Below are 27,158 nucleotides of genomic sequence, written 5' to 3' on the forward strand. Positions count from 1 at the left end.
GTATCAGATATAGCTCTCGTCCAAATCTGGGCGTCAAGTACTCTGTCCAAGTCACTCTCCCATGCCAAAATATCATGCGTTTTTTGTAAAGTAGGACAGTTTTGGATGCATAGATAATGAATCGTGAGTGGTTTGTGTCCCTGCAATTCCATTTCCCATCTGGATTCCCATAATGTATTGATACGCGGTGTAGTTTTAAAGAAATTCCAACTGTTTAGTACGGACCTAAAGCGCATCACTTCAAAGTGCATTTTCCGCGGAATTGTGTACTGTGATATAAGCTCAGGGCACAGGTGTTCCCAACATGTAGGTTGCGTATAGTTGTTATGGTGAGAGCAGACCAGCCAGAGGCATTAGAGTCCGGGAGCCCCTTGAGAAGTCCTTGTATACTATGGATAGGTGATGGGTAGGGGGCTACCATAGGGAAATGGCACAATTTATGCCACATAGAATGTTTGTAAATAATTTTAGTGAGAAACCTTAAGTTAGTTAAAAAGAGAATGATTTTTTTTTTATTTGTGGTAATATGGTGGCATGAAATATACCAAAATGGGCCTAGATCAATACTTTGGGTAGTCTACTACACTACACTAACGCTACAATTAACCCCCCAAGCTCCCTACAAGCTACCCAATTAACCTCTTTACTGCTGGGCATAATACAAGTCATAAATGTCTGCTATTTCTGAACAAAGGGGATCTCAGAGAAGCATTTACAACCATTTTTGCCATAATAGCACAAGCTGTTTGTAAATGATTTCAGTGAGAAACCTTAAGTTTGTGAAAAAGTTAGTGAAAAATGTTTTTTTTTTATTTGATGGCATTTGGCGGTGAAATGGTGGCATGAAATATACCAAAAACATAAATTATGCTAACCTGATCATTTCATTTCCATCGAGGGGAGGAGAGTCCACAAATTCATTCATTACTGTTGGGAATTAAGAACCTGGCCAACAGGAGGAGGCAAAGACACCCCAGCCAAAGGCTTAAATACCTTCCCCACTTCCCTCATCCCCCAGTCATTCTGCCGAGGGAACGAGGAACAGTAGGAGAAATATCAGGGTATAAATGGTGCCAGAAAATAATTAAATTTAGGTCCGTCCATCGGAGAAATACGGGCAGGAGTCGTGGACTCCCCTCCCCTCGATGGAAATGAAATTATCAGGTAAGCATAATTTATGTTTTCCATCTAAAGGGGAGGAGAGTCCACGGCTTCATTCATTACTGTTGGGAACATATACCCAAGCTCTAGAGGACACTGAATGAAACCGGGAGGGTAAAAAGGCTGATCCTAATCTGAGGGCACCACAGCCTGCAAAACATTTCTCCCAAAAACAGCTTCCGCAGAAGCAAAAATGTCAAATTTGTAAAACTTTCTAAAAGTGTGTAAGGAGGACCAGTTAGCCACCTTACAAATTTGGTCCATAGAGGCCTCATTTTTGAAGGCCCAAGACGAAGCCACAGCTCTAGTTGAATGAGCCGTGATCCTCTGAGGAGACTTATGTCCTGCTGTCTCATAGGCCAAGCCAATCAAGCTCCTCAACCAAAAGGACAAAGAAGTAGAAGAGGCTTTCTGCCTCTTGCGCTTCCCTGAATACACCACAAAAAGAGATGTAGACTGTCTGAAATCCTTCGTAGCCTGAAGATAGAACTTCAGGGCACGAACCACATCCAGATTATGAAGCAACCTCTCCTTAGAAGAAGAATGGTTAGGACACAAAGAAGGAACCACTATTTCCTGATTGATGTTACGGTTAGACACCACCTTGGGAAGAAACCCCAAACCAGTGCAAAGCACAGCCTTATCCGCATGAAAAACCAGATAAGGAGGCTCACATTGCAAGGTAGCCAGTTCAGATACTCTGCGTGCCGATACAATGGCCAACAGGATGTCAATGGAATGCATAGGCTCAAACGGAACCCTCTGCAAAACTTTAAGGAGCAAGTTTAAACTCCATGGGGGAGCAGACTGTCTAAAGACAGGCCTGATTCTAGACAGAGCCTGAACAAAAGATTGGATGTCAGGGAGCTCAGCGAGTCTTCTATGCAACAAGACTGATAATGCAGAAATCTGTCCCTTTAAGGAACTACAGGCAAGACCCTTCTCCAAACCGTCTTGGAGAAAGGACAGAATCCTGGATACCTTCATCCTATCCCAAGGATATGCATGCTTCTCACACCAGGACAAGTAAGTCCCCCACACCTTGTGGTAGATGCGACAAGTAACTGGCTTCCTTGCCTGAATTAGAGTATCAATCACACTTTCCAAAAAGCCTCTCTTGGTCAAGACTAGGCGTTCAATCTCCACGCAGTCAGCCTCAGAGAATCAAGATGTCGAAAGGGGCCCTGTTCCCTGCGACAGGGTAACCTCCATGGCGGAGAGTATGACATCCCCACCAGATCTGCAAACCACGTCCTCCGCGGCCACGATGGAGCAATCAGAATGGTCGAAGCTCGCTCCTGTTTGATGCGTGCCACTACACGAGGTAGAAGTGGTAACGGTGGAAAAATGTAAGCTAGGCTGAACCCCCAAGGCACCGCTAAGGCATCTATTAGCTCTGTTTGGGGATCCCTGGACCTTGACCCATATAGGGGTAGCTTGCAATTGAGTCTGGACGCCATGAGATCTATCTCCAGCGTTCCCCACCTGAGACAAATCTCCGCAAACACTTGGGGGTGAAGAGACCATTCCCCCAGATGGAAGGATTGCCTGCTGAGAAAGTCTGCTTCCCAGTTGTCCACACCTAGAATGTGAATCGCTGAGAGTGAGCAGCTGTGGGACTCCGCCCATGCCAAAATCCGAGACACCTCCCTCATGGCTAGAGGTAATGTTGTTGGTCTGGAATCTTATGAAACTGAACGACCCCAGAGGAGGCCATGCCTTCAGAGCATTGTAGATTGCTCGGAATTCCAGAATATTTATCAGAAGGAGAGACTCCTCCCGGGACCATTTTCCTTGTGCCATCCTGACACTCCAAACAGCTCCCCATCCTGCCAGACTCTCATTCGTGGTCACAATCTCCCAGGACGGTCTCAAGAAGGATGTCTCCATGGACAGTTTCTCCGGACAGATCCATCAAGAGAGGGAGATCCGAGTCCGAGCATCCATGAATATCTGCTGTGATAGATCTGAAAAATCTCCGTTCCACTGTCTCAACATGCACAATTGAAGAGGTCTGAGATGGAACCTGACGAATGGAATGACGTCTATGCTGGAAACCATGAGTCCGATCACCTCCATACACTGAGCGACCGAGGGGCTTGAGGAGGACTGAAGGGCAAGACAAGAAGATGCAATCTTCCTGCGTCAATGGTCTGTAAGAAATATTTTCATGGACATAGTCTATTATCGTGACCAGGAACTCCACCCTGTTGCTGGGAACCAGAGAACTCTTTCCTGAGTTGATCTTTCAACCATGAGATTGGAGCAAAAGAAGAAGAGCCCTCGAATGATCCTCTGCGAGACTGAGCGACGGCACCTGGATTAGGATGTTGTCCAGATAGGGCGCCACAGCAATGCCTCTGGCTCTGGCCACCGCAAGTAGCGCCCCCAAAACCTTTGTGAAGACTCTTGGGGCCATCGCCAGACCAAAAGGGGAGGGCTACAAACTGGAAGTGTTGGTCCAGAAACGCAAATCTTAGGAACTTGAAGTGGTCCCTGTGGATTAGCACATAAAGGTAAGCATCCTTCAAGTCTACAGTTGTCATGAACTGTCTCTCTTGAACTAGGGGCAGAATAGATCTGATCGTTTCCATTTTGAACAATGGAGCACTCAGAAACTTGTTTAAACACTTTAGGCCCAGAATCGGGCGGAACGTGCCCTCCTTCTTTGGAACCACAAAAAGATTTGAATAGTACCCTAGACCCCTTTCTGCTAGGGGTACTGGTAAGATAACGCTGAGAAGGAGAGATCCCTCACATACTCTATAAAGGCCTCTCTCTTTTCCGGTCTTGAAGACAGGTTGTGCCATCCTGACACTCCAAACAGCTCCCCATCCTGCCAGACTCTCATTCGTGGTCACAATCTCCCAGGACGGTCTCAAGAAGGATGTCTCCATGGACAGTTTCTCCGGACAGATCCATCAAGAGAGGGAGATCCGAGTCCGAGCATCCATGAATATCTGCTGTGATAGATCTGAAAAATCTCCGTTCCACTGTCTCAACATGCACAATTGAAGAGGTCTGAGATGGAACCTGACGAATGGAATGACGTCTATGCTGGAAACCATGAGTCCGATCACCTCCATACACTGAGCGACCGAGGGGCTTGAGGAGGACTGAAGGGCAAGACAAGAAGATGCAATCTTCCTGCGTCAATGGTCTGTAAGAAATATTTTCATGGACATAGTCTATTATCGTGACCAGGAACTCCACCCTGTTGCTGGGAACCAGAGAACTCTTTCCTGAGTTGATCTTTCAACCATGAGATTGGAGCAAAAGAAGAAGAGCCCTCGAATGATCCTCTGCGAGACTGAGCGACGGCACCTGGATTAGGATGTTGTCCAGATAGGGCGCCACAGCAATGCCTCTGGCTCTGGCCACCGCAAGTAGCGCCCCCAAAACCTTTGTGAAGACTCTTGGGGCCATCGCCAGACCAAAAGGGGAGGGCTACAAACTGGAAGTGTTGGTCCAGAAACGCAAATCTTAGGAACTTGAAGTGGTCCCTGTGGATTAGCACATAAAGGTAAGCATCCTTCAAGTCTACAGTTGTCATGAACTGTCTCTCTTGAACTAGGGGCAGAATAGATCTGATCGTTTCCATTTTGAACAATGGAGCACTCAGAAACTTGTTTAAACACTTTAGGCCCAGAATCGGGCGGAACGTGCCCTCCTTCTTTGGAACCACAAAAAGATTTGAATAGTACCCTAGACCCCTTTCTGCTAGGGGTACTGGTAAGATAACGCTGAGAAGGAGAGATCCCTCACATACTCTATAAAGGCCTCTCTCTTTTCCGGTCTTGAAGACAGGTTGGACAGGAGGAATCTGCCCCTGGGCAGATGGGATCTGAACCCTATCCTGTAACCCTGGGCGACAACCTCCAGAACCCAAGGGTCCTGAACGTCCTGTAACCAGGCTTCTGAGAATAGAGATAAGCTGCCCCCTACTTGGTCCGGAGACTGGCCGGGGGCTGCCCCTTCATGCCGATTTTGTCTCGGCGGGCTTTTTGCTCTGCTTAAACTTATTCCAAGAATGAGCTGGCTTCCAAGTTCCCTTGGACTGGTTCGCTTTCGCGGCAGGCTGCTGGTGCTGGGCCTTGTCCGCACGAAAGGGACGAAAAGTAGATCCTTTAGGCTTAGCCTTCTTATCTTGCGATAGGAAAGCTCCCTTGCCTCCCGTAACCGTGGATATGATCGAATCCAATCCTAGACCGAACAGAATCTTTCCTTGAAAAGGCAGGGACAACAGCCTCGACTTAGAGGTCATGTCCGCAGACCAAGACTTTAGCCACAGAGCCCTGCAAGCTAAAACTAAAAAACCTGACACCTTAGCGTTCAGGAGAATAATTTGTATATTGGCATCACAGATGAAAGAATTGGCGACCTTCAGCGCCTAAAACTCATCCTGTATCTCGTCGATGGAAGTCTCCCCCTCGACCATTTCACACAGGGATTTACACCAATATGTTGCAGCTCCGGAAATCGCGGCTACAGCCTCTGCCGGCTGAAAAACAAACCCTGTGTGTTGAAACATCTTCCTTAACATGTTTTCCAACTTTTTATCCATGGGCTCTTTAAACGACGAACTATCCTCGAGGGGAATAGTTGTCCGCTTCGTGAGCATAGAGATAGTACCATCCACCTTAGGGACAGTACCCCACAGCTCAAGCTGAGAGCCTGGAACGGGGAACAGTTTCTTAAAGGAAGAAGGGGAAAAGGAAGAACCTAATTGCTCCCATTCATTCTTAAAGTGAAGGTAAAGTTTTGCTTTTTTGATGCCTGTATTCTATTATTCATCTAGTATATACTGTGATCGCTAAGTTTTTCCCCCATCATTGTATATATATATATTATTGTATTTTTAAACGTTTATATTTACAGTCTCTGCCGTTCTTCGCTCCTCCCTCCTTTCATTTCCTGATTTTTCACTATATTACATACAGAGCGGTCCCATCCGCTCTGTACGTACTTCCAAAGCGCGTTCCCGATTTACGGCTCACTTGCGCATGCGCAGCTTACGCCAAACATTCGATTTGCGCCTGCGTGAAAGAAAAAATCTTAGACCTAAAGCGCAGGTGTCAATATTCCTTGCAACAGCCAAGACGACGCCTGCCGAAATAAAAAAAGCGCATGCGCTAAACTGTAACGAGCTGTGAAAAGAAAGGAAAGGAAGTGAAGGCCGCGCATGCGCATATAGAACAATAAGGCTGTGACGTCATATGACGGCCGCCTAACGGCCAGTGTTTCAATTGGATAGTCAGAAAACGTGACCGGTATTATGAAAAAAAAAAAAAAAAGAAACGGGTTGTTTTAAAAGGGTTCGGAATCAGATCAAGAAACGGTAATAAATAGATAAATATAGCGATTATAAAATTTTCATGACGTAAACTCCCATTTATTTTAATAGTATTTACAGGGGCAAAAGTGTAATATGTGAAACTTTACCTTCACTTTAATAATATTAGCCATCTTAACAGGAATCGGGAAGGCCTGAGGCACCTTCTGTCCTCATATACCTTATCAAGCTTAGAAATTACAGGTTACTCTGGAAGCTTCTGTTCCGGAACCTCCAGAGTAGCAAGCATTTGCTTCAGCAAAAAGCGCAAATTCTCTATCCTAAACCTTAAGTCAGGCTCCTTCGCAGCGGAGGTTTAGATGACACAGACTCTGACCCAGAAGGGGCCTTCTCCGAAGTGGGTCAGTGGGCCTCGTCATCCTATAACGCCTCTGATATTTCAATAGGCGAAGACAAGCCCTGGGCCGGGCCGCCATGATACGCCCTACTCTTGCGCTTAGCAGAACGTGGTAAGGCATGGATCACTTTCGATACCGCCGTTTGCAGTTGAACCTCAAAATCTGACGGCCAACGAATCTCTCCCGAAGGATTAATGGTTGGATACTGGGGCACTGCATGTGCAATAGGAGATGAATGCAGGGAACGCACCTCACGAGACGGGGAACCCTCAGAGGTGGACGGCTCAGTAGTACTAGACATCAGTTTACTTTTAGATGTCGTAACTTTATTAAGCCATGTGGAACATAGTTGAGCAGGCTGTTCTACGAGAACCTCCTCACAATAAACACAGGAATGAAACCTTGTTAAAGAGGGAGAACGCATCAGAGTCCTCCATAGCTTGCGTTGTTATTACAGACTAGCTTAACTTAATAAATAGGCATCTTTATAACCTCCAATGGCCGGGGCACTCACCACCTCCTATGACCCGGACTACAGAAACCGTTTTGTCTCCTGCGCCGATGATCAACAGAAGAGGAGAGATAGCCACACCCGGTCACATGGAATGCCTGGCAGGACCGCCCCTGCCTAAGGAGAAAACACGCCAAAAAAGGTCACGCAATACTCCCATAAGTCACCTGAAAGTTCCACACCTTGCCAGAGCCTCATCTCGCGCATAACCCAGCAATGACACAATAAACAATATCATGTATAACCCCCCCAGTTCGTGTTATCATTATGTAATAAAAAATATACGCTGTGGAAAAAGAATACAGCCCTTCAAGTGTGACAGGTTATTAGCCTCGCTCCTGACATGGACTTGAGTGTAAAAAGCAGGAAGCGAAACTTGTTAATGCCGATTGCTTGTGGAGCTGTTAATATGAGTCAGGATGCTTTTGCAGAAAGACTCTCCCTGCATCTCTGGACTCTAACTTTCGCCCAGGCTCTCACTGAGAGGCTGACAGGTCTACTTAAAACTCCAGTCCTAATGCGAAGAGTACTACCCTCCATAAGAGACTACTCTGATCTTCGGCAGTTCCCTGCCGTCCTCCTGTGACGAAAGGCAAAGAATGACTGGGGGATGAGGGAAGTGGGGGAGGTATTTAAGCCTTTGGCTGGGGTGTCTTTGCCTCCTCCTGGTGGCCAGTTTCCTAATTCCAAACAGTAATGAATGAAGCCATGGACTCTCCTCCCCTTTAGATGGAAATGGGCCTAGATCAATACTTTGAGTTGTCTACTAAAAAAAAATATATATGCATGTCAAGGGATATTCAGGGATTCATGACAGATATCAGTGTTACAATGTAACTATCGCTTATTTTGAGAAAAAAAAATGGATTGGAAATAGCAAAGTGCTACTTGTACTTATTGCCCTATAACTTGCAAAAAAAGCAAAGTACATGTAAACATTCGGTATTTCTAAACTCAGGACAAAATGTAGAAACTATTTAGCATTGGTGTTTTCTGGTGGTTGTAGATGTGTAACAGATTTTGGGGGTATTTTTTCATCATATTTTATAAATGTTTATAGTAAATTATGAGATATGATGGAAATAATGGTATTTTTAGAAAGTCCATTTAATTGCGAGAAAAACTGTATATAATATATGTGGGTACAGTAAATGAGTAAGAGGAAAATTACAGCTAAACACAAACACTGCAGAAATGTAAAAATAGCCCTGGTCCTTAAAGGGTCTTAAAACCATTTTTTCTTCTTTCATGATAGAGCATACAATTTTAAACAACTTTCCAGTTTACTTTGGTTATCAAATTTTCTTTGTTCTCTTGGTATTCTTAGTTGAAAGCTAAACCTAGGTAGGTTCATATGCTAATTCCTTAGACCTTGAAGGCCGACTCTAATCTGAATGCATTTTGACAGTTTTTCACCACTAGAGGGCTTAGTTCATGTGTGTCATATAGATAACATAGAGCTCACACACCTGAAGTTACCTAGGAGTCAGCACTGATTGGCTAAAAACATAAATTAAGCTTACCAGATAATTTCCTTTTCTTCTGTTTGAGGAGAGTCCACGGCTTCATTCCTTACGTGTATGAAATACAGAACATGGCCACCAGGACGAGGCAAAGACACCCTAGCCAAAGGCTTAAATACCTCCCCCACTTCCCTCATATCCAAGTCATTCTGCCAAGGGAACAAGGAACAGTAGGAGAAATATCAGGGTATAAATGGTGGCAGAAGAACAAAACAAAATGTAGGTCCGTCCTACGGAGAATACGGGCGGGGGCCATAAACTCTCCTCATACAGAAGGAAAGGAAATTATCTGGTAAGCATAATTTATGTTTTCCTTCTTAATATGAGGAGAGTCCACAGCTTCATTCCTTACTTGTGGGAAACATATACCCACGCTCTAGAGGACACTGAATGAACGGGAGGGCAAAAAAGGAGGCGGACCGTATTCTGAGGGCACCACAGCCTGCAAAACCTTTCTCCCAAAAGTTGCTTCAGCCAAAGCAAAAACGTCAAACTTGTAAAATTTAGAAAAGGTATGTAAGGAGGACCAGGAAGCCGCTCTACAAATCTGATCCATAGAGGCCTCATTTTTGAAGGCCCGAGAGGAAGCTACTGCTCTAGTTGAATGAGCCTTAATCCTCTGAGGAGGCTTATGCCCCGCTGTCTCATAAGCTAAGTGAATAATGCTCATCAACCAAAAAGATAAGGAAGTGGATGAGGCCTTCGGCCCCCTACGCTTCCCAGAATAGACAACAAACAAAGAAGAAGTCTGTCTAAACTCCTTCGTAGCCTGAAGATAGAACTTCAAGGCCAGAACCACATCCAAATTATGAAGTAACCGATCCTTTCAAAGAAGAAGGATTAGGACACAAGGAAGGAACCTCAATCTCCTGATTGATGTTGCGATCTGAAATGACCTTAGGAAGAAAACCTAACCCAGTACGAAGAACAGCCTTATCAACATGAAATACTAGATACGGAGGCTCACATTGCAAGGCAGCCATTTCAGAGACTCTGCGCGCCGAAGCAATAGCCAGTAGAAAAAGAACCTTCCAAGACAGTAATTTAATGTCAACTACAAGCATAGGCTCAAACGGAGCCTTCTGCAAAACTTTAAGAACAAGATTTAAGCTCCAAGGAGGAGCACTAGATCTAAACACAGGCCTGATTCTAGCCAGAGCCTGAACAAAAGACTGAACATCTGGAAGCTCAGCGAGCCTCTTGTGCAGTAAAACAAATATGGCTGAAATCTGTCCTTTAAGGGAGCAAGAAGGAAGGCCCTTCTCCAGATCATCCTGGATAAAGGAAAGAATCATGGAAACCCTGACCTTATGCCAGTGGAATCCTTGCTCTTCACCAGAATAAGTAGATCCTCCACACCTTATGACAGATGCAACGAGTAACCAGCTTACAAACTTGAATGAGAGTATCAATAACTCTCTCAGATAAACCTCTCTGGGATAGGACTAAGTGTTCAATCTCCACCCAGTCAGCCTCAGAAAATCTAGATTTTGATGAACAAAAGGACCTTATTTCAGCAGATCCCTGCGAGAAGGTAACTTCCATGGAGGAGATGACGACATCCCTACTAGATCCGCTAACCACATCCTTCGCGGCCACGATGAAGCAATCGGTATCACTGATGTCCGCTCCTGCTTGATGCGGGCCACTACTCGAGGAAGGAGAGGCAATGGCAGAAAAAGGTATATTAGACTGAGCCTTCAAGGCACCGCTAATGCATCTATAAGATCCGCCTGATGATCCCTGGATCTCGACCCAAACCTGGGAAGCTTGGTATTGAGACGGGACGCCATGAGATCTATCTCCGGAGTCCCCGACCTGTTGCATATCTCCACAAACACCTCGGAATGGAGAGACCATTCCCCCGGATGAAAGCATTGTTTGCTGAGAAAATCCGTTTCCGAGTTGTCTACACCCGGAATGTGGATCGCTGACAGTGAACAGTTGTTGGCCTCCGTCCACTTCAGAATCCGAGATACCTCCCTCATTGCTAGGGAGCTCCTCGTTCCTCCCTGGTGGTTGATGTAAGCCACCGAGGTAATATTGTCTGATTGGAATCTGATAAACTGGGACCAACCCAGACGGGGCCAAGCCTTCAGAGCACTGAAGATTGCTCTCCTCTTGAGACCAAAGGCCCTGAGCCTTCTTGGCTCCCCAAACTGCTCCCCATCCTGAGAGACTTGCATCTGTAGTCACAATCTCCCATTATGGTCTTAAAAAGGATGTCCCTCGGGACAGGTGATCTGTACAGAGCCACCAAGAGAGCAATTCTGGACCGGTTGTTCAGAGCGATCTGTTGAGACAGATCCGAATGATTGCCATTCCACCGTCTCAGCATGCACAGCTGTAACGATCTGAGATGGAACCTGGCAAAGGGAATTATGTCCATGCTGGACACCATGAGACTAATCACCTCCATACACTGCGCCACAGAGGGCCTTGAGGAGGTACGGAGGGCAAGACATGCCAAAGCCAGCTTGCAGCATCTCTGGTCTAAAAGAAATATCCTCATGACTAGTGAGTCTATTATAGTGTCCAGGAATTCTACCCTGGTGCAGTGTTAATTTCGTCGACTAAAACTAGACTAAAATGACTATAAAACTAAAGAAATTCTAATGACTAAAACTAAAATGCCATTTTAGTCAAAAGACTATGACTAAAACTAAATCAAAATTACATTTTAGTCAAAAGACTATGACTAAAACTAAATCAAAATTTGCTGACAAAAACATTTTATGCAAGGTGTTATAATCAATCCATATCCAATTTCTGCTCTTTTGTAAAATTTACAAAACTTAATTTTATTAAATTTTAAGAAAAATAAAGACGTTATATACCACAACAGTTAAATCTGTTAAATCTGTATTGCATGTTCAAACCTTAATACCATAAATAAAAACAGGTTAATAAACCTTTACTCCAGGAGTATATAATGAGTTTGGAAGTTCTAGAGCAGTGCTAATATCGTTGCCGAAAATTTTTCGAATCTGTGAACAATCAATTGATTCTTCCTATAGAAATAAGTATAACCTATGAATATGGGTTTAAGTTATGCTGTGCCTGTGCTAGCTGCAGAAACATTTTGTTGTGTTGAGTTACTTGATACTTGTTTTAATTTTTAACAGAGAACTGTGAAATAAATGTGATGATAAAATAAAGTGAAAACAAATTAAAGTTCAAATATAAGGATATATCCAAGTTTTCTTGATAGAGTATTCTGCTTGTTTGCGAATCTGCAACCAATTCCTCAGTGGAATCTCATGGAGAAAGAAACAAAAAATAGCAACATAGTGTGACACTGTAACAACTCTTGAGTAGATAATTCTTTTGTAACAAGTGGTTACTCACATTCGTTGGAGCTTTCGACTAAGCTCAAGGATATGCGCACTCCCTCTTTATACTGGAGGGAAAACAGTATACTTGGCAAATCTCAGATATAAAATTTTATTAAAATATACATAAAAGCGTCACAACAGCCTTTTAAACACCAATATGATAGGGTCCAAGAGCAAGGATAGTATGACCAATGCTTGGAAGGGCTACTCCAGTGTGGGGGTAAATGGATCAGCAGATGTATGGCCGCCGAAACCACTACCACTCAAACACAAGATGACAGCGCTATTGCCCCAGGTGTCCCGGCTGGTGTAGAGACGCAGTAAAAGTTCAAATCCGACGTACGTTTCGCTGGTATGCTTTGTCAAGGAATGAAGTGCGCATGTCCCTAAACCCTTATAAAGGGCTGATTGATTAATTTTGTTTTCCGGTTTGAAATTGCGTTCTCCATTTTGGAAATTGGCAAATAAGTTATTTCCCATTATTAGGGTTGACATATTTTTATCATCTTCCTATTTCATAGAAATTTAACAATATCTATATATAAGTTAAGGTCAAATTTAAAAGTACCTTTAAAACAAGAAACAGCAAGACTTTTTATACATATACATTGTAGTTCCATAACATAGAAAAATAAAAAGATCTTATAAAATATATGCACACAGCAGACAAACATATTGCTTTTCTGGCTACGATGTATCTGGATATTAACCATATAAATAGATGTTAAACCTTAAATGTAAACTTTGTAAATATGCATATATTATACTCATTCTATTATTTCGATGTCTGTCTGAACACCTGTTATATTTTATTAATATTACGTGTCATTCATATAATTTCTTTATTAAACTCATGTCCTACTTATTGTACACTATTAATCTTTTTCCTCTTTTCTGATTAGATGTGAATATTTTATTTGTTTATTATTTCAAAAATATAAAAATATAAAGAGCTGTCTTAAGTTCTTAAAATGAATCAAATTATAACTAATGTGTTTATAAAAACATAATTTATGCTTACCTGATAAATTTATTTCTCTTGTAGTGTATTCAGTCCACGGGTCATCCATTACTTACTTATGGGATATATTCCCTTCCCAACAGGAAGTTGCAAGAGGATCACCCAAGCAGAGCTGCTATATAGCTCCTCCCCTCACATGTCATATCCAGTCATTCGACCGAAACAAGACAAGAAAGGAGAAACCATAGGGTGCAGTGGTGACTGGAGTTTTAATTAAAATTTAGATCTGCCTCAAAAAAAGACAGGGCGGGCCATGGACTGAATACACTACAAGAGAAATAAATTTATCAGGTAAGCATAAATTATGTTTTCTCTTGTTAAGTGTATTCAGTCCACGGGTCATCCATTACTTATGGGATACCAATACCAAAGCTAAAGTACACGGATGATGGGAGGGACAAGGCAGGAACTTTAAACGGAAGGAACCACTGCCTGTAGAACCTTTCTCCCCAAAACAGCCTCCGAAGAAGCAAAAGTGTCAAATTTGTAAAATTTTGAAAAGGTATGAAGTGAAGACCAAGTCGCAGCCTTGCAAATCTGTTCAACAGAGGCCTCATTCTTAAAGGCCCAGGTGGAAGCCACAGCTCTAGTGGAATGAGCTGTAATTCTTTCAGGAGGCTGCTGTCCAGCAGTCGCATAGGCTAAACGTATGATGCTACAAAGCCAAAAGGAGAGAGAGGTAGCCAAAGCTTTTTGACCTCTCCTCTGACCAGAATAAACCACAAACAGGGAAGACGTTTGACGAAAATCTTTAGTTGCCTGTAAATAGAACTTCAGGGCACGGACTACGTCCAGATTGTGCAAAAGTCGTTCCTTCTTTGAAGAAGGGTTAGGACATAATGATGGAACAACAATCTCTTGATTGATATTCCTTTTAGAAACTATCTTAGGTAAGAACCCAGGTTTAGTACGCAGAACTACCTTGTCTGAATGGAAAATCAGATAAGGAGAATCACAATGTAAGGCAGATAACTCAGATACTCTTCGAGCCGAGGAAATAGCCATCAAAAACAGAACTTTCCAAGATAACAGCTTAATATCAATGGAATGAAGGGGTTCAAATGGAACACCTTGAAGAACTTTAAGAACTAAGTTTAAGCTCCACGGCGGAGCAACAGTCTTAAACACAGGCTTAATCCTAGCCAAAGCCTGACAAAAAGCCTGAACGTCTGGAACTTCTGCCAGACGTTTGTGTAAAAGAATAGACAGAGCAGAAATCTGTCCCTTTAACGAACTAGCGGATAAGCCCTTTTCTAAACCCTCTTGTAGAAAAGACAATATCCTAGGAATCCTAACCTTACTCCATGAGTAACTCTTGGATTCGCACCAATATAAATATTTACGCCATATTTTATGGTAAATTTTTCTGGTAACAGGTTTCCGAGCCTGTAATAAGGTATCATTAACCCGACTCCGAGAAGCCACGCTTTGATAGGATCAAGCGTTCAATCTCCATGCAGTCAGCCTCAGAGAAATTAGATTTGGATGGTTGAAAGGACCCTGAATTAGAAGATCCTGCCTCAGAGGCAGAGACCATGGTGTACAGGACGACATGTCCACTAGGTCTGCATACCAGGTCCTGCGTGGCCACGCAGGCGCTATCAGAATCACCGATGCTCTCTCTTGTTTGATCTTGGCAATCAGTCGAGGTAGCAGCGGAAATGGTGGAAACACATAAGCCATGTTGAAAACCCAAGGGGCTGCTAGAGCATCCGTAACAAGGAAGCTTGGCGTTCTGGCGAGATGCCATGAGATCCAGTTCTGGTTTGCCCCAACGATGAATCAGTTGAGCGAAGACCTCCGGATGAAGTTCCCACTCCCCCGGATGAAAAGTCTGGCGACTTAGAAAGTCCGCCTCCCAGTTCTCCACGCCTGGGATGTAGATCGCTGACAGGTGGCAAGAGTGAGACTCTGCCCAGCGAATTATCTTTGAGACTTCTAACATCGCTAGAGAACTCCTGGTTCCCCCTTGATGGTTGATGTAAGCCACAGTCGTGATGTTGTCCGACTGAAATCTGATGAACCTCAGTGTTGCTAACTGAGGCCAAGCTAGAAGAGCATTGAATATTGCTCTTAACTCCAGAATATTTATTGGGAGGAGTTTCTCCTCCTGAGTCCACGATCCCTGAGCCTTCAGGGAGTTCCAGACTGCGCCCCAACCTAGAAGGCTGGCATCTGTTGTTACAATCGTCCAATCTGGCCTGCGAAAGGTCATCCCTTTGGACAGATGAACCCGAGAAAGCCACCAGAGAAGAGAATCTCTGGTTTCTTGATCCAGATTTAGTAGAGGGGACAAATCTGAGTAATCCCCATTCCACTGACTTAGCATGCATAATTGCAGCGGTCTGAGATGCAGGCGCGCAAATGGTACTATGTCCATTGCCGCTACCATTAAGCCGATTACTTCCATGCACTGAGCTACTGACGGGCGTGGAATGGAATGAAGGACACGGCAAGCATTTAGAAGTTTTGATAACCTGGACTCCGTCAGGTAAATTTTCATCTCTAAAGAATCTATAAGAGTCCCTAGGAAGGGAACCCTTGTGAGTGGTAATAGAGAACTCTTTTCCGCGTTCACCTTCCACCCATGCGACCTCAGAAATGCCAGAACTATCTATGTATGAGACTTGGCAATTTGAAAACTTGACGCTTGTATCAGAATGTCGTCTAGGTACGGAGCCACCGCTATGCCTCGCGGTCTTAGCACCGCCAGAAGTGAGCCCAGAACCTTTGTAAAAATTCTTGGGGCCGTAGCTAACCCGAAGGGAAGAGCTACAAACTGGTAATGCCTGACTAGAAAGGCAAATCTTAGGTACCGATAATGATCTTTGTGAATCGGTATGTGAAGGTAGGCATCCTTTAAGTCCACTGTGGTCATATACTGACCCTCTTGGATCATGGGTAGGATGGTTCAAATAGTTTCCATTTTGAATGATGGAACTCTTAGGAATTTGTTTAAGATTTTTAGGTCCAAGATTGGTCTGAAGGTTCCCTCTTTCTTGGGAACCACAAACAGATTTGAGTAAAATCCTTGCCCTTGTTCCGTTTGCGGAACTGGGTGGATCACCCCCATTACTATGAGGTCTTGTACACAGCATAGAAATGCCTTTTTCTTTATTTGGTTTGCTGATAACCTTGAAAGATGAAATCTCCCTTGTGGAGGAGAATCTTTGAAGTCCAGAAGATATCCCTGAGATATAATCTCCAACGCCCAGGGATCCTGGACATCTCTTGCCCACGCCTGGGCGAAGAGAGAAAGTCTGCCCCCCACTAGATCCGTTTCCGGATAGGGGGCCCTCTCTTCATGCTGTCTTAGGGGCAGTAGTAGGTTTTCTGGCCTGCTTGCCCTTGTTCCAGGACTGGTTAGTTTTCCAGGCCTGTCTGTAACGAGCAGTTCCTTCCTGTTTTGGAGCGGAGGAAGTTGATGCTGCTCCTGCCTTGAAGTTTCAAAAGGCACGAAAATTAGACTGTTTGGCCTTTGATTTGGCCCTGTCCTGAGGAAGAGTATGACCCTTACCTCCAGTAATGTCAGCGATAATTTCTTTCAAACCGGGCCCGAATAAGGTCTGCCCTTTGAAAGGAATATTAAGCAATTTAGATTTAGAAGTCACGTCAGCTGACCAGGATTTAAGCCATAGCGCTCTGCGCGCCTGGATGGCGAATCCGGAGTTCTTAGCCGTTAGTTTAGTTAAATGTACAATGGCATCAGAAACAAATGCATTAGCTAGCTTAAGTGCTTTAAGCTTGGCCATAATTTCATCCAATGAAGCTGTGCGAATGGCCTCTTCTAGAGACTCAAACCAGAATGCCGCAGCAGCAGTGACAGGCGCAATGCATGCAAGGGGCTGTAAAATAAAACCTTGTTGAACAAACATTTTCTTAAGGTAACCTTCTAATTTTTTATCCATCCGAAAAAGCACAACTATCCTCCACAGGGATAGTGGTACGCTTAGCTAAAGTAGAAACTGCTCCCTCCACCTTAGGGACCGTCTGCCATAAGTCCCGTGTAGTGGCGTCTATTGGAAACATTTTCCTAAATATAGGAGGTGGGGAAAAGGGCACACCGGGTCTATCCCACTCCTTGCTAATAATTTCTGTAAGCCTTTTAGGTATAGGAAAAACGTCAGTACACACCGGCACCGCATAGTATCTATCCAGCCTACACATTTTCTCTGGAATTGCAACTGTGCTACAGTCATTCAGAGCCGCTAAAACCTCTCCAAGCAATACACGGAGGTTCTCTAGCTAAAATTTAAAATTAGAGATCTCTGAATCCGGCTTCCCCGGATCAGATCCGTTACCCACAGAATGAAGCTCTCTGTCCTCATGTTCTGCAAACTGTGACGCAGTATCAGACATGGCTCTCATATCACCAGCGCGCTCTGTCCTTATCCCAGAGCTATCGCGCTTGCCTCTTAATTCCGGCAATTTAGATAGCACTTCTGTCAGTGTATTATTCATAATAGTAGCCATGTCTTCTAATGTGATTTGTATGGGCGTCACTGATGTACTTGGCGCCACAATCGCACGTGCCTCCTGAGCGGGAGGCGAAGGTACTGACACGTGAGGAGAGTTAGTCGGCATAACTTCCCCCTCGTTGTCTGGTGATAATTCCTTTACAGATAAAGACTGACTTTTATTATTTAAAGTGACATCAATACATTTAGTACACATATTTCTATGGGGCTCCACATTGGCCTTCAAACATAGTGAACAAACAGATTCATCTGTGTCAGACATGTTTAAACAGACTAGCAATAAGACTAGCAAGCTTGGAAAATGCTTTAAAATAAATTTACAAGCAATATAAAAAATGCTACTGCGCCTTTAAGAAGCACAAAAAAACTGTCACAGTTGAAATAACAATGAACCAAATCTGTTATAGCAACCAAATTTTCACAGTAAATATATTAGTTTAGCAGAGCATTGCACCCACTAGCAAATGGATGATTAACCCCTTAATACCCAAAAACGGATAAGTGAGCAACAGTGGTGGGCCAGGCCGGTGGGCCAGGCAAATAGGACCTGAGCCGAGGGACCAGCAAGTAGGGGGCCCACAAATGGCATCTCCACGGATCCTGGTGCATTCCTTAAGCTGGAGTTTTCAGTTGCCCTATCAGTAACTAAGCAAATAAGTGTGGGTTTAGTGGGGGCCCTGGCGGGGTCTGTCGCTGTGAGAGCCATGGAGTCTGGCCCTGGAGGTTGGGTGCCCTTTCTCTGGACCTTAATGTTGAGGGTCCTGGTTCTGGAGGTTGAGGGGCCTGTTGGGGGCAGGGCAGGGAGGCTACCATGTTAATTTGCATAAAATGTAATACATTTCGGTCAGTGTGTGACAGTGTTCCTGGGGCCTTGATTGGTCTCAGTCTGCCCCTGGTGTGCAGTGGGGTAAGAGTGTGCAGTGGGGGCATGACAGGTAGGGGCCCAACAGCAGGGCTATCACGGCCCGGTACTGGGCCACGGCCCGGCTGTTGAGAAACCAGGCTCTAGAGACGTCCTGGGTCATGCAGGAAGAAGCAGGAAGACTGTGACTGAATTTTTACTGCGCAAAAAAGCGCTAAAATAGGCCCCTCCCACTCATTATTACAGCAGTGGGAAACCTCAGATAACTGTTTCTATGCAGAAATATAAGTCAGCCATGTGGAAAAATTCATGCCCCTATAAGTTTTATCACCAATGTACCTCACAAAAACGATTAAACATGCCAGTAAACGTTTTCAAAATCCCTTTTTTAAAGAGTATATATTGTTATTTATAAGCCTGCTACCAGTCGCTTCTACTGCAGTTAAGGCTCATTACATTACTTTCAGTATTAGCAGCATTTTCTTAGTCAAATTCCATTCCTTAGAAAAATACATTACTGCACATACATTTAATCAGCCTGATACCAGTCGCTACCACTGCATTTAAGGCTGTACTTACATTACTTCGGTATCAGCAGTATTTTCTTAGTCAATTCCATTCCTTAGAAAAATAGTTTACTGCACATACCTCATTTGCAGGAAAACCCGCACGCCATTCCCTTTCTGAAGTTACCTCACTCCTCAGAATGTGCGAGAACAGCCAGTGGATCTTAGTTACTTCTGCTAAGATCATAGAAAACGCAGGCAGATTTCTTCTTCTAAATACTGCCTGAGAAAAAAAACAGCACACTCCGGTGCCATTTAAAAATAACAAACTTTTGATTGAAGAAATAATTAAGTATAAAACCCCACACTCCTCTCACGACCTCCTTCTATGTTGAGGGTTGCAAGAGAATGACTGGATATGACATGTGAGGGGAGGAGCTATATAGCAGCTCTGCTTGGGTGATCCTCTTGCAACTTCCTGTTGGGAAGGGAATATATCCCATAAGTAATGGATGACCCGTGGACTGAATACACTTAACAAGAGAAATGTATGTACTTTATCTATGTGTTTAACTTTGTATTATTTTATAACCTCATTTCCTAAAAAAGATTTTCTCTTTAGATAATCATAAAACATATTCTGGTGGTATATTTAAAATTGAAATATAAATATATATGGATCTATGGGAAACAAACTTATATAGCTGTTGGTATGAAATTCTTTCACAGAAAGTGGTGAATTTCAAAATCTTTGTTCAGCCCGTTAGGTATGAAGCTATCCACAATATGGATCCACTTCATTTCCAATTGGCCCAACCTATTCTGCATGTCACCTCCTTTCCAATTTTGTTCCAATTTCCTAATGCCTACAAATTCCAGATCATTAACATTTCTATTATGCTTTTTATCAAAATGGGCCGATACAGTATGGTTAGCATAACCCTTTTCTATATTATATATATGTTCGCTCATTCTAATTTTTAAAAGTCTAGAGGTACGCCCTATATAAATTAAATTGCAAGAACAGCGTAACAGATAAATAACATTTTTACTATTACAAGTGATAAATTGATCTATATTATATTCTTTTTTATAGTCTGCAGAGTGGAATTTATTACAGAGTTTAGGAGTTTTTTTCATAAATTTACAGGCATTACAGAATTGACATTTTCTAAAGCCCATTTGGGATGGAAGTAACCAATTCTTAGTTTTGTTGTTATCTGTTTCCTTAATACATTGAGATAGTTGAAATTCGCTCAACGCAGAGTCCCTTGTGAGAATTCCCCAATGTTTCTGTATAATATTTCTAAGTTCTCTGCTTTGAGTGCTGTGTTGAAAAATTAACCTATTTGCCAAATGGTCATCGGTAGTTTTGGTATTTTTAGTTTTATACTTTAATAGATCTGAACTATCCATCTTTGTTACTTCTTCTATTTTTTCATCTAGAAATTTATTGGGATAATTTTCCTCTAAAAAACGTTTTTTCAGAACTTGTGATTGAGCTTGATAAACTTCTTGTTCCTTATCCTTACAGTTACGTCTCAATCGGACAAATTGACCTTTAGGAACATTTTTGAGCCAATGTTTTTGATGGCAACTTTCCAGACTAATGTAATTATTTACATCTATACTTTTAAAATAATTTTTAGACTTTAATACTTCATTTTCGATGTAGATTTCAAGATCTAGGAATTCTACGTTAGTTTTACTGTGGTTCCAAGTTAAAGCTACTTTAAACTCATTAGTTTTCAAATATTACATAAATTCTAATAATTGGCTTTCATTTCCTGACCATATAAGAAATAGATCATCTATATAGCGATGATATGACACCAGATATTGCGCCCAGCTAGAGTTGTAGATATATTGATTTTCCCAATTGGCCATATACAGATTGGCATAGCTGGGCGCAAATCTGGTGCCCATCGCTGTACCTCCCACTTGCAGATAATATTTATTGTTGAACCAAAAATAATTAGTTTAGAGAATTATGGCAATACTATCTAAAATGAATTCCAGTTGTTTATTATCTAATGAATCATCCTTCTCTAAAATGTTCTTTACTGATAAAATGCCCAAATTTTTGTCTATTATAGTATAAAGTGATGTAACATCACTAGTTACTAACCACCAATTTTTCTCCCATTTTAATTTCTCTAGATGATTAAGAATGCTTAAAGTGTCCTTGAGATATGATTTGGTCTTTATGACATAAGTCTGTAGAAATTGATCTATATAAGATGACAGATTACTAGTGAGGGAATTAATCCCTGACACTATGGGTCTGCCCGGGGGATTATCTGCATCCTTATGGATTTTTGGCAGTACATAAAAGGTGTGTTTTTTTGGACATTTATTGTAGATATATAGATATTCTTTTTTATTTAGAATGCCTTCTTTTAAACCTTTTTCCAGATGTGTTTGCAACCTTTTTTTAAAATTAATTATTGGATTGCAATCTAACTCTATATATACTTCAGTGTTTTTTAGTTGTCTCAAACACTCCTCATCATATTTTATTTTGTCCATAATAACTGTTCCTCCGCCCTTGTCCGCGGGCTTTATGATTATTTCGTTATTCTTTTTTAGATCTACCAATGCTTTTTGTTCTTGTTTATTTAAATTCGAACTGTAATTTACTTTCATATTTTTGATATCCCTATGTACTAATTATAAGAATGTTTCCATGGGTGCTGACTTACATTGTAATTATTATTAACAGAGAACTGTTAAAGTTTTAATATTGTTTAAATAATGCATTACACTTTAACTACACCCCTTAGATTTTAGTCAACTAAAATCTACTGGAGATTTAGTCGACTAAAATCTACTGGATATTCAGTCGACTAAAACTAGACTAAAACTAAAACAATTCAGATGACTAAAATACGACTAAAACTAAAATGGCATTTTAGTCAAAAGACTAAAACTAAGACTAAATTGAAACTTGCCGTCAAAATTAACACTGCCCTGGTGCTTGGAATAAGAGAACTCTTTTCTAAGTTTATCTTCCATCCATGGGATCGAAGAAGAGAGAGAAGAGACTCCAAATGTTCTTCTGCTAGACGAAAGGATGGTGTTTGTACCAGAATATTGTCCAAGTAAGGTGCTACTGCAATGCCCTGGGTTCTGGCCACGGCTAAAAGAGCCCCCAGAACCTTTGTGAAAATTCTTGGGGCAGTAGCTAGGCCAAACGGAAGAGCAATACACTGGAAGTGCTGGTCCAGGAAGGCAAACCTTAGGAACTGAAAGTGTTCCCTGTGGATTGGGACATGAAGGTAAGCATCCTTCAGATCTATAGTGGTCATGAACTGTCCCTTCTGGACTAAGGGAAGGATAGATCTTATCGTCTCCATCTTGATTGAGGGGACGTTCAAAAACTTGTTTAAGCACTTTAGGTCCAGAATCGGCAGAAAGTCCCCTCCTTCTTTGGGACCACGAAAAGGTTTGAGTAGTATCCCAAGCCTCGTTCCTCTATGGGAACCGGGACAATAATTCCTAAGTAAGATAGATCCTGAACGCACCCCAGAAAGGCATCCCTCTTATCTGGTTTTGATGACAAATTTGAGAGAAGGAATCTGCCCATGGATGGAAGAGACTTGAACCCAATTCTGTAACCCTGAGCAATGACCTCCAGGACCCAAGGATCCTGCACATCCCTGAACCAAGCTTCTGAGAAGAGCAAAAGTCCGCCCCCTACCTGACCCATAGACGGACCGGGGGCGACCCCTTCATGCTGAATTAGTTTCAACGGGCTTCTTGCTCTGCTTGGACTTATTCCAGGACTGAGCCGGCTTCCAAGTCTTCGGTTGCTCGGTCTTAGCGGAGGATTGCTGGCGCTGGGATTTATCAGAACAAAAGGAACGAAAATTATTAGATTGTCCCTTAGATCTGTTCTTTTTATCTTGTGGTAGGAAGGCACCCTTGCCCCCTGTAACCGTGGAAATAATGGAGTCCAGGCCTGGACCAAACAAAATCTTACCGTTGAATGGGAGGGAAAGGAGCCTGAACAGAAAACCCAGCAGTTTTAGCATTTAAATGAATAATTTGCATATTTGCATCACAAATAAAATAATTAGCGACCCTTAAAGCCTTAATTCTATCAAGAATAATATTAAGGGGACCTTCCACCTCGATCAATTCCGATAAGGAGTCACAACAGTAGCTAGCCGCTCCCACAACCGCGGCAACTGCTGCTGCTGGTTGAAATAAATATCTCGAATGTTGAAACATCTTTCTTACTAGAGTTTCAATATTTTTATCCATGTGCTCTTTGAATGACGAACTATCCTCCAGTGGGATAGTAGTGCGTTTTTCAAGCGTGGAGACAGCGCCATCCACCTTAGGGACGGAACCCCACAACTCCAATTGAGAGTCCGGGATCGGGAACAGTTTCTTAAAGGTAGATGAAGGGGTGAAGGAAGAACCAATCCTTTCCCATTCGTTCTTAATAATGTTTTCCATCTTTACAGGAACAGGAAAAGTCTGTGGAGCAACAAAGTCTTCATAAACTCTATCCAGTTTAGAAATTAAAGGTTCTTCATGCAGTTTAGCCTTTGGAACCTCTAAGGTAGTCAGAACTTCCTTTAAAAGAAAGCGCAAGTGCTCCATCCTAAATCTAAAATCTGGTTCCTCCGCAATGGGAGGCTTAGAGGCAGCCGATTCAGACCCAGAAAGTTCACACTCTGAAGTATCAGAAAGAACTTAATCATCAGATAACCGTCTATCAGCTATAGCCAATAAACTAGATGATGACCCCTGGGAAGGATAGCAATATTTGACCTTTCGCTTGCGCTTAGAAGGGCTAGGTAAAGCACTAATGGCCGCAGACACCGCAGTTTGTAACTGCACAATGAAGTCTGGAGGTAAAAGGTCTCCTTCAGATGGAGGATCAGGCGTGCTATGGGAAACTGCATGTGTATTAGGAGATGAAAGCAGGTTGCGCACCTCATGGGACGGGGACCCCTCAAAGGTGGAAGGATCAGTGGTATCAAACTTGTTAAATTTTTTTGACATAATCACTTTATCTAGGCATATGGAACATAATTGATAGGGCGAGTATACCTCGGCCTCCTCACATTATAAACAGACATTAGTCTTAGGTATAGAGGGAGTACCTTCTAAAACGCAAGAGTCCTCCATAGCTATAGGCTATATCTTAATATAACAATAAAATATAAGAACGGCACCTTTATACCCCCAATGGCTGGGGCACTCACCACCTCTTCTGACCCAGGCACACCGAGTAAACCGCTTTTCCTTAAAAACTAGCACGGTCAGAGAGTAGGAAGTGAAACTACGTCCACACCCGGTGACATGGAGCGTAACCTAGGACCGCCACCGCTAAGGAAAAGAGTGCCAAGCTTGTAAAGCTATGCAGCTCTAAAGTGAAAGTAACCTGTATGTTCCAACCTCAGCCTATGAGCCTCAGAAAAACATCTCACACATAACGCAGTATAAATCAAATAAAAATGTATGAGATTAATCCCCACTGTTTAATAATCCCCCCTCAGGAGATATTAACCCTTGATTCCCTACAGATAAAAGGAGCCACACTGTGACCCTGTCGTCTAGCGTTACCATATGTGTAAAAAATGAAATAATGTTACCGGAATCTATGCCGTGGAACAGAAACACTGTCCTTCAAGTGTGACAGATTGTAGCATCGCTTCTGACATGGACTTGAGTGGAGAAAGCAGGCAGTGAAACTCGGTAACACTGTTTGCTTAGGAGCTGTTAATACGAGTCTGGATGGATTCGCAGAAGGACTCTCCCTGCATCTCCAGACCCTAACTTTCGTCAATGCTCTCACTGAGAGGCTGGCAAGACTATTTAAAATTCCAGTCCCATTTCAAAGGGTAGATACCTTTCATAAGGAACTACTCAGTATCTTCTGACACTTCTCTGCCAACCTCCTGTGACGAAAGGCAAAGAATGACTGGGATATGAGGGAAGTGGAGGAGGTATTTAAGCCTTTGGCTGGGGTGTATTTGCCTCCTCCTGGTGGCCAGGTTCTGTATTTCCCACAAGTAAGGAATGAAGCCGTGGACTCTCCTCATATTAAGAAGGAAATGCCTGTTTGTCAAAAGAACTGAAATTTTGGGGGCAGTTTGCAAAAGGCTTAGATACAAGGTAAGCACAGAGGCAAAACGTGTATTATTATAACTGTGTTGGTTATGCAAAACAGGGGAATGGGTAATAAAGAAATTATCTATCTCTGGTGTTGACTGTCCCTTTAACTGTATTTCACTTATTTTAATTCTTGTTATGCAGTGACCTGTGGTTTGCAGTATTACGCACCTGCTTGTATTTGCATGAACTTCCTCATTGCTCTGAGCTCCTGGAGGATGGCCTGCAGCATGGGCTGGCAAGTGCACGTACAGCACTTGGTATTTCCTATTCGCAGCTCACCTGTTAAATGAAGAGAAGGTAATGCTGGTTTCAAATAGAAGAACACTAATCTTAGTTATACAGTTATAAGTTCTATTTGTTTTTATGATATGTGGGTAGTTGCTAAACATGCACAATCAGAGGAATGTAAAAAAAAAAAACAAGTAAACTTGCTGTATTTGAGGCATTTGTGGGAAAATTATAAACAAGTGGACCCTTTAATTAAAAAACAATAAAAATGAACGCCCATGACAAAAAAACAGAATTTATACTTACCTGATAAATTACTTTCTCTTGTGGTGTATCCAGTCCACGGGTTCATCCTTTACTTGTGGGATATTCTCCTTCCTAACAGGAAGTGGCAAAGAGAGCACACAGCAGAGCTGTTCATATATCTCCCCCTCTAGCTCCACCCCCCCAGTCATTCGACCGAAGGTTAGGAAGAAAAAGGAGAAACCATAGGGTGCAGTGGTGACTGTAGTTTAAAATCTACCTGACTAATAGCCAGGGCGGGCCGTGGACTGGATACACCACAAGAGAAAGTAATTTATCAGGTAAGCATAAATTCTGTTTTCTCTTGTAAGGTGTATCCAGTCCACGGGTTCATCTTTTACTTCTGGGATACCAATACCAAAGCTTTAGGACACGGATGAAGGGAGGGAACACGATAGGTACCTTAAACAGAAGGCACCACTGCTTGTAAAACCTTTCTCCCAAAAATAGCTTCCGAAGAAGCAAAAGTATCGAATTTGTAAAATTTGGAAAAAGTATGCAGCGAAGACCAAGTCGCTGCCTTACAAATCTGTTCAACAGAAGCCTCATTTTTAAAAGCCCATGTGGAAGTCACTGCTCTGGTAGAATGAGCAGTAATTGTTTCAGGAGGCTGCTGGCCAGCAGTCTCATAGGCCAGACGGATGATGCTTTTCAGCCAAAAGGAAAGAGAGGTAGCAGTCGCCTTCTGACCTCTCCTCTTACCAGAATAGATAACAAACAATGAAGTTGTTTGTCTGAAATCCTTAGTTGCTTGTAAATAGAACTTTAAAGCACGGACCACATCAAGATTGTGTAACAGACGTTCCTTCTTCGAAGAAGGATTAGGACACAGAGAAGGAACAACAATTTCCTGGTTAATATTCTTATTAGACACAACCTTAGGAAGAAAACCGGGTTTGGTACGCAAAACTACCTTATCTGCATGGAACACCAAGTAAGGTGAGTCACACTGTAAAGCAGATAACTCTGAAACTCTTCGAGCAGAAGAGATAGCTATCAAAAACAAAACTTTCCAAGATAAAAGCTTAATATCTATGGAATGTAAAGGTTCAAACGGAACCCCTTGCAGAACTGAAAGAACTAAATTCAGACTCCATGGCGGAGCCACAGGTCTATAAACAGGCTTGATTCTGACTAAAGCCTGAGTAAACGCTCGAACGTCTGGTACCACTGCCAGACGTTTGTGTAAAAGAATAGACAAAGCAGATATCTGTCCTTTTAAGGAACTAGCTGACAATCCTTTCTCCAATCCATCTTGGAGAAAAGACAATATCATGGGAATCCTAATCTTACTCCATGAGTAACCCTTGGATTCGCACCAACAAAGATATTTTCGCCAAATCTTATGGTAGATTTTCCTGGTGACAGGCTTTCTAGCCTGAATCAGGGTATCGATAACCGACTCAG

At 42.7% G+C, this 27,158-nt stretch overlaps 1 protein-coding gene across 1 annotated transcript in view; it reads right to left on the reverse strand.

Moving 5' to 3' along the window:
* BEND7 (BEN domain containing 7) overlaps positions 1–27,158 on the reverse strand; it is a 441,939-nt gene that overhangs the window by 97,188 nt on the left and 317,593 nt on the right. Inside the window, exon 4 of the mRNA XM_053716488.1 lies at positions 25,389–25,499. Within this exon, the coding sequence (XP_053572463.1) occupies positions 25,389–25,499 (111 nt within the window). The remainder of the gene's footprint in view (positions 1–25,388; positions 25,500–27,158) is intronic.

This window comes from Bombina bombina, chromosome 6 (genome assembly GCF_027579735.1).
Source record: "Bombina bombina isolate aBomBom1 chromosome 6, aBomBom1.pri, whole genome shotgun sequence".
NCBI classification, from domain to species: Eukaryota; Metazoa; Chordata; class Amphibia; order Anura; family Bombinatoridae; genus Bombina; species Bombina bombina.